Source organism: Benincasa hispida, chromosome 11 (assembly GCF_009727055.1).
Source record: "Benincasa hispida cultivar B227 chromosome 11, ASM972705v1, whole genome shotgun sequence".
NCBI lineage: Eukaryota > Viridiplantae > Streptophyta > Magnoliopsida > Cucurbitales > Cucurbitaceae > Benincasa > Benincasa hispida.
This window is the reverse complement of record NC_052359.1, coordinates 55,626,500-55,635,783: the sequence shown is the minus strand read 5'-3', so window position 1 is coordinate 55,635,783 and position 9,284 is coordinate 55,626,500. Positions and strand designations below refer to the sequence as shown.

Genomic DNA, 9,284 nt, shown 5'->3' with positions numbered 1-9,284 from the left:
GATAAAAACAATAAAGAATAAAAACATTAAAATTTAAAAGAAAAAACTTGAACATAATTAAATTTTCATTCTTCTCTTCTCTCTCACTATCTAAATCATGATTCATACCCCTCCATCCTCAACTTCATTTTTCAATCTTCATCTTCCGCATCTTTCATTCCGTCTCTCTAGTCGCTCAACCACCACTCGACATTGCTAGATTTTTTTCAAATATTCACTCTCTTCTTGAATCTACTTTAATCTAACATGCATGAAATAAGTATTATAACAATTATTAATTGGGTATTATCTTATATATTTTTAACGTATCTATATCTTAATTTTTAGATATTGGTGTATTGTAGTATCGTATTATACCCATATCCTATATCCGGGTCTGTGTCTGTGTTTCTTAGGTGAACCATTAAGTCCAAGTTGACACTTTGAGTGAAGGAAAGATACAAAGCGAAAATGGCATTCTCAAACTCAAAGCATTATACCCAAAAAAATAATAATAAATAAATAAACGAGATATGTTCTATTGGTCGTACAACAGTGTCCTTGAATTCTAAGGAAATCCCACCAAGACCAGAAAACATGCTCAAATATGCTCATTTCTCTTCAAACAAAGGAGCAGTGATGACAGAATCATAAACATTATCAGCATAAGAGAACAAGTGTCCAGCACCCGGTACCTCGTGCTAGCGAATCCATGGAAGCTTTTCAGCAATGTAGCGTTGCAGTTTAGGTGACACGACCCTATCGTCATCTCCCTGCCATATGTGGATTGATCAGTCATTGTAAGGAAATGAATTTTTTAGGACCAGAGGACTGAACTCCCAGCTGCTAAATCCAACATTTAAGTTCTGATGGAGTGATTCATATTCACCTTGTTGTCTAATCTGAACCTGGGAGACCGCATACAGTAGTTACTCAAACATTTTCAAAGAGATTGTAGATTGTTTATCATGATACGTAATGATGCAACAAAAAGAAGGATAGCTGATCAAATTGTGCTTTTTTTTAGAAGAAACCGAAAAAAAGAATAGGTATGAAGAACTAGAAGGATAAGACCTAGTCGATAGTTACAAAAAAGTCTTGAGGCTCATAGTGAGGTATGTAACCTAATGCTCCAATAGCTAATTGAATATGTAGCCTTTTTAATGAGGAAGGCTTTGTAAAAAAAAAATTGTTAGTGTAATCTATTAGGGATAACAAACTCATCCCCAGATCTTCACAATGGTACAACATTGTCTACTTTGGACATAAGACCTCATATCTTTATGTTTTGATTCACACGAAAGGGCTTGTACCAACAGAGATAATTAAACTCACTTATATAACAATGATCTTCCATTTACCTAGTCAATATAAAACTTTGATCGCATTTCCAGCATAATCTAAAGTAGAAAAAGGGGACAAGCTAGTTTTAGATTATAAAACAAACGAGATCATCTTCCATACCAGAGTTAAGGTCAAGAGAACCCCCACACCTAAATGTTGATGGTTAGAAAGCTCACTTCTCAATCGATAGAGAATGCAACAAAAAGAGAAAATCAGCTTGAAGGTCTGGGATGAATATACTCTGAGTGAGTGATCAATATACTATAAGTTGTTTAAAGAACAAACTTCAGGTTTGATTTCTATTCAACTTTCTCTCTGTTTCTCCACATGATAAAGAAAGTTCTGCTTGTTTGTAGAAACAAAATGCAATTATCAAACGAGAAAAAAAATACTTACCATATACTCATGTCGAAATGAGAGCTTAGGAAGAGATTTTTGTCGTTGGGAGAAAGAATGTCGGGATTGTGAGCGATAATACTTGAAGCAGGAAATTGTTTCTGTGTGTTCCACCAGTATATGAGCCAAGGAGTATAGTGAGCAACATTTGGAGCCCAATGGTCTTGCAATGTTTTCCATTTGAAAGCTTCATTAGATACATTTGCAGGAAGACCTGACCACCAATAGTTGATAACTGGAGCTACTAATATTGTCCCTGCCAGCCTATTAGGATTCATGAGACATCAAATTCTTTCCCAATCGCTATGTCACCTTACACGAAAAGAAACAGTTGAAAGTGCTTAAGTATCGATTTAATTAAACTAACTGTAACCTATATGTATGAGCTTTTGGGTTGATTAGCAATTTAATATGGTATCCGAGTAGGAAATCCTATGTTCAAGCTATCCGAGCAGGCAGTAATGTCATTTCTTCACCAATCGATATTGATTTACACTATTGGACTTTCAATAAATTTTCAAGCCTACAAATGAGAGGGAGTGCTAATATATTGATATAAGAAAATATACTGAACTCATCATCTGAAACTTTTGAGTTGAGGGGCAATTTAACAGAAAGAAAGTAGTATAATCAACCAATCTTGTAAGTTTACACAAATGAGAGTACTGAATTCATATATCATATTCTCATCTTTGGCCTTGAATAGAGTTAGCAAAGATAAATGCATATGCCATATATTTTACCTGTTTGGAATGTACTTCAGACAACTCCAAACTATTATTCCGCCGATGGAACCTCCAATAACATAGAATTTGGATCCCAATGCCAATTGATCTGCAAGCTCTTCTATGTCTATAGCCACGTTCTTCACCGTCCTCTTCACGTCAGGATCACTCTCTCCATGACCAGGTCTATCAAAAGACAGAATGTAGATTCCCAAGCCTTCAATGAGTTCCTGAGAAAGCTCTACACAGTCAGTTTGAATGTTTAAATCTTTACAACTAGAGAAAAAACGATCGAAATGCATAGAAAGGAAGTTTTGTGAATTAAATATACCATAACTTATCAACTTAAGGTTTATAGAGGCCTTATCTTCAAAGTTGTATAGTAACTTCCTCAATAAATAGTCATGGTCAAGGTGTATTTGGGATAACTTCTGAAATAAGCAATTTTCACAAGAAAAAGAAAAGAAAAGAAAAACTAAAAAGTACTTGACCACTTAAACATCACTTGATAACCATTGGTCCATTTGGTTCTTAGTTTTTTGGTTTTCTAAAAGTTTGCTTGTTTTTTCACAATTTCTTTACCATAGTTTTCATCTTCACCAAGAAAACATTTTTATTCATAGCCAAATTTCAAAAATAAAAACAAAACAATTTTTTCTAATGTTCAAAGTTTACATCCCAATCACATTTCCATCAACAACAGCATTCTTTTGGTTGATATCATACATAAATCGCACTTCTCAAAACTAATTGACAATGAGAGATATACCATGTATCTTTTAAAAATAGTGAGACCACCCCATCTTTCCAATATGGGGTCCTTAACTTGCCTCTCAAAATGGTGCCTCTTTGAGTTCACCATTCTTGGATCGAAATCCTTTTTTTCCCTCTTTTTTCTTTTTTTTTTTATTTATTGAATATCGATTTGGGCTTCATGGGCTCTTTATATTATACTTGATAAACACGAGCACTAGAAGAATTTCAGGCTTTAATGTCGGTTGACGACCGACATTAAAGATAGTGTTATTAAAGCCCTTTAGTGCCGGTTGCCTTTAATATCGGTTTTAAACCGACATTAAAGGGCTCTAATAACACGGTCTTCAATGTCGGTTGCAAACGACATTAAAGGTCTTCAATGAAATTTTCAACCAACATTAAAGCCCTTTAATGTTAGTTGCAACCGAAGACTTTTTTCAAATGATACCCTCTTAACCGACATTGAAGCCCAAAATCTGTCCCTTTTTTTTAAATTCCATTGCCAAATCTATTTTTTTGGTCAAGAAGTTAAAAATGACATTATATGTCTCGTATTGGGTCAGGAAATGTCCGTCATTGTTTTATATTAAAAAGTATAAAAAAAATTTGCATGGCAAGCCATCAATATTTGTCTTCCACCTATGAATTTACCCATAAATAAATATTTTCAATCCATTATATATACTCATCAAAATATGAAATAAACATACTAATCACCAACATTTGCATAACAATACCAGACTTTCATAGAATACTTACACCAAGCCATCATTTCTCTCATTCACAAATATCAATTAGTACTAATTCCATGAATACTTAACACCAAATACCCCATGAACACAAAAAATATTATACATAAATCTTCCAATAATAAACAGATCATGGTTAGATAAATTTGCATTCATTCTAAGCTAGCATTTATATTCTATTGAGGCAAAAAACAAGAATTACATCCTTACACAAATCGGCCAACAAAACTTGCTCATTGGGTTCGAATTACGTCAATCTCTCCTTGGGTATATGCATTTTTTGTATTGAACTACAAAGAGGAAAAAATAAATAAATCTAACATAAGTTTACGTCCATTTATTAAATTAAAGCTAGTACTATATAAAAAAAATAAATAATTTACGTACGAGGCTAGTAATGGGAGTAGTAGAATTATACACTATTTCGTGTATATACTTTTGCACATAGTTCCCGCATCCTACAGAATCTAATTGACGAGGGCACTACATATAAAGAAGTTGAAGACAATTATTCTTATGTTCGAATGAACATAAATTGTTAAAAAAATGAATGCAAATTTACCTTTACAGGTTTCCATTTTGGAGAAGACCGATGGTGTTGGAGATCGTGCTTGGCTTGCCATGTTTTCAATCCATTAAATAGTTTGAAAATATTAGTTAAACATAAATACTTCAATTAAGAGTTAAGAAAGTTCAATTACACTTATATATTTATAACTCCATGGAAATTCTTTTGAACCTTACTTCGAAGAGAGTCCAAAACATAAACACAATTTTCTTGTAGATTGATTACAATCAATATCCAATGATAACTATAATAAGCAAAAATTTTGAAATATTAGTACGTATATAATGCAAATTAAAAATAACTTAAGAACTTATATTTACTTACCCTGTGTTATATAGAATAAGGACTAATTGGTCTAAATTAGCCAATTCTAGTTGATTGGCTAAATTTCTGGATCGAATATCTTGAAACTTCACATGTGGCGATAATCTTGCTTGATCAATTATAAAAAAAACATCTTCATAATATCACGACCACATTCATCCCAAAGATACCTAAACAAAGTAAAAGTTATTATTTAAACATGAAACAAAGTATATATGAGTGAATCTAGATGAGTAATACTTACGCAATGTATGTCAAAATATACATGTAGCCTATTTCAACCATATTGCAATATTAGATTAGATCATCGTAGCCAAAATAAATAAATTTGTCTCTTCCAAATATATGCTCGTCCAAAGTGATACGGATCATGTCTACATCATTCATTTTATGCATGACATGTCCGTTCAATAGTTTGATGGTACCATTGGCGTCAGTATATTTGGAGGATTGGTTGAAGCTCTTAATTGTTGAATGGTCCTACCATAACCAAAGTTACAAAAATTCAAAGTAGGAAAAATAATAAATAACCAAACTCATATATTGAAAAAGAGACATACTTTTTTCTCGTCAACCATAACTACAAGTTCACGAGGCCATTTTACGAAGTTGCCCATTGCTTGATTTAAGGACTCTATTTTACCCTTCACAAGAATTGGTATAGGCAAATATTCTCCAATGACAATGTCAATCAAAACTTTAACAGTTAACCATGACACATCATCATCAAATATTGTGGTTACTGCAACAATATTATCTATATTTCCTATAGCCAAGTGGCATGGTGTCCCCTTAACAAATTTAAAAGAACTTATGTCATGCATGGTTAAGCACATACAATATGATTAAAATTTAAAAGTTACAACAAATAAATTACCTTCAAATCTTCTTTAGGAATCTTCTCAGTATCTTCTTCTTCAGATGCACTTAGTGCAACACTTCCAACAGATGATTTGGACTGATGAGATTGTCTGCTGTGAGTTCTTTCTCTTGACATTTTACCATGTCGAACATTTTTTTCACTAGAGCTTCCTTCAATTTTTTGGCTCATTGAGGACTTTGGTTTTACTAATTTGAAAATATTGGGAATGGGAAACAAAATCATTCATTCCTCTAACACGTCCCCAATGTTCCTCTGTACCCAATGCTTTGGTTAGAACATTTTCACCTTCATAGACTTCAACCAATTTATCTTGTAAAACATATTACAATTTTCACACAATATCTATATCATCACAAGTTCCAAATATTATATATATGCCATCTTAAACTTTGCACAATATAAACTTACAATCTGATTGGTACATTCTCGAGTTGCTTCATCAAAGTATTCATTATTTTTTCCTTTTCTTGCTTCTTTTCATAAAGTCGCCCGATAAGAAGGATCATTCGATAGGTTCTACATGAACATATATATTTAATCAGCATAAACATATTAGAATAAAATATTTAATTTAAGTCAAAAAACTTACTAATTCTTGGCCAAGATTCGCATAACCCTTCCAAGAAATGTGATGATTATATACACATTTCGCATGTCTGTCTTTTTCAAGACGACTGATTTCCTATACAACAAATGTAGTTGAAGTTACCTATCAAAACAATGATAATGTTGACATTTAATTTATTGTGAATGACATACATCCCATTCTTCACTCAATCGCTCATTGACGAACGATGTCCACTGATCTTGCTCTATATGAGAATATTGTTGGGGAGGAAATTGCAAGACCAGGTGTTCATCCTTAAATGGAAGTATGAACTTTTGAGTCAATGTTGTCTTGAAAGTCTAAAACTTCCTAGATGCAGACATGAGTATACAATGTTTGGACTTAGAGTCCACATCGAACGACATCTGCACAATGAAAAAAGTAGCTAATAAACTAATAAACTACTATGCACATGAATTAAAATTTTAGAAAACATACCGCTACACAATCAAAAAGTTTGTCTTTTAAATGGTTTGGAACTTTTTAAAAAGAATTATACGTTATAGGTATTTTTTGTCGAACACAAACTCCTATATAACTTTGCATCTTCTTTGCTCCAAATCCAATCGGTTGTCCATGTTCATTATAACAATGATCAATCGTTGTCCAGACGTTCTTATTTGTGCCAACTCAGACATTGTAATTGGGCCACGTGGAATACTTATTATGTTATGTTTTGTGGGATCATATTTCTATCATCCTTGCTACTACTTGTTGAATTTTCCATGTCAATCTGGAAAAAAAAAAACTCACAGTAAATGACATATAATCTTAATATTTAAATACATATAACCATAGTAAATGACATATCATGTTTAATACATTATTTATCAACCCATCTACCCTCACATTCATTTCTAATGTATGTGGATGTTGTATCATCAATCTTAATAGATGTATTGTTGGGCCTGCACACTTGAGATTATGAACTGTGAAAGCCCAAATGATGAATTGTAGGCCATGTTTGCTGATCCAAATCGTGAACACCAAGTTATTTTGCCCCAAATTAAATTAGTTTATAGAAAACTTGGTCCTCCTTTGTCCACGATCTTCCAACCGATGTGCACCACGTGGAATATCCCACTATCTTTTGCCTGATGAAAGTGAATGACTATTCTTGTTTTTTATGGTATTTTCAGAACAATTAATTTCTTTCTCTCTCTCATTCTCTCTATCGTTTTGCAGAAACTTTGCTAACCCTTTTCTTTCTTTCTGATTATTTCGAGCGATTGCTATGTGAATGAAGACGATGAAGAACATGCAATCTTGTAAAAGAAAAGATAAGGACGAGATCTACACGATGATATGTGTGGTTCGGCAAACGATGCCTACATCCACGGGAAGGAGAAGAGTTTTATTCAAGAGCTAAGTCACACCTTTTTCTTTTATAGATTTCTAGCTTTCTTGTAAGCTTTGTATGTTGTTTCTACAAATTGTAAATGATGATTATTTATACATTTGACTGATACAAGTAGTTACAATAACAAACTGTAAAGAAAAAGAAATGTGAACGGTTGTTGAATATATGGTTGAATGTTTGAGCTTATTTTACTTCATGTATCAACATTGGACATTCTTTGCATACCTCCATAACCACACTCTTGTAGCATATCTTCTATTTCATCTTCTTAAAAATCATCCTCAATTGTTCGTCGTGGAGATGTTAAAACAATTGACCAACCCAAATTTGCGAGGTCTTTTACATAGAACACTTGTTTTTCTTGGGAGGTTAAAATAAATGGGTCTGATTTATGTCCAATACGATTGAGGTCCACAATAGTAAACCCAAACTCGTCTGTTTTGACTTCAGTTCTATTCTCAACTCAATTACATTTGAATAAAATAAATGATAATCCATGATGGTCAAGCTCCCATATTTCTTGTATTACACTATAAAAGGGCATATCTGACATGACGGGCCTTTTGTCCTTGGCACTAGAGAATTGCATTGTGGTAGCCGTTATACTAACTCCACTATTTTGAACCCTCCTAACATCATCATGATTCTTTGTGTGATAGTAATAACCATTGACCACGTATCCAGAATATTTTGCCATAGTTGGACAAGGTTCATTAGCTATCCATCTCAAAGAAGGCGATATGGAATTTTTGGGAACTTCGAGAGCTAGTGCAACCTACGATATATTTCATACACTACAAGAATTTTGAGCTTTAATGTCGGTTGAAAAAAGTAAAACCGGATGTATAATGTCGGTTTTGTTTTTTAAAAAAAGCGGATCTCTAATGTCGGTTTTAAACCGACATTACGACTTTAAATATCCGATTTTCTTTTTTTTTTTTTCCTTAACAAAAAAAAAAAAAAAAAAAAAAAAACCCATTCCCCCCCCCCCCATTTTTTTTATTTCCCGCTTCTATCCCTCTCTATCCCTTTTCTAACCTATTTTCCCCATTAGCCATCCTCCCCAGTCCCCCCCCCTTTTGTTTCTTATGAAAATGATATTAGTTACATTTTATTTCTCTCCTTCTCTCTCAGATTTCAGACAAACCTTCGTAAGACGCAAAGAGACTGAAATCGAAAGCTATCAAAAATGGCAAACCAAAAATGCCAAAAAAACCAATCTCTTGGATCATCACTCCCTCAAACACCTACTCGATGAATCTATTTATGAGGTAGAGAAGTAAGAGATATGTAGAACCAACGAGAAATGGCAGAACCCATAGATAGGTCGGCAATGTCGGTCATGTAGTACTTATTTGAAATCGATTTTGCATCTTTTCGTACTCCTGATGCCATTGATAAACAAGCAGCGAGAGTCATAGTCGATGCTTTGAGAAGATTCCAACGATGATTGAAAAATAAATTGAAAGAAAGAACAGAGAGATCGGTAGAGATATAAAGGATTTGAATCTGGTTCTGAGGAAATTCAATCTACAATTTCATTCCCCCTTTTTAGATCTTTTTCGCATCAATTTTAATCTAGGTTTGAGCTTT

At 33.2% G+C, this 9,284-nt stretch overlaps 1 protein-coding gene across 1 annotated transcript; it reads right to left on the bottom strand.

Moving 5' to 3' along the window:
* Positions 1-590: 590 nt before the first annotated feature.
* LOC120090766 lies at positions 591-5,892 on the bottom strand. The gene is given in 7 exon segments (XM_039048473.1): positions 591-887; positions 1,427-1,472; positions 1,720-1,983; positions 2,463-2,685; positions 5,267-5,321; positions 5,402-5,632; positions 5,719-5,892. Coding segments are annotated over 7 exon segments (1,290 nt in total).
* Between the last annotated feature and the right edge of the window lie 3,392 nt (positions 5,893-9,284).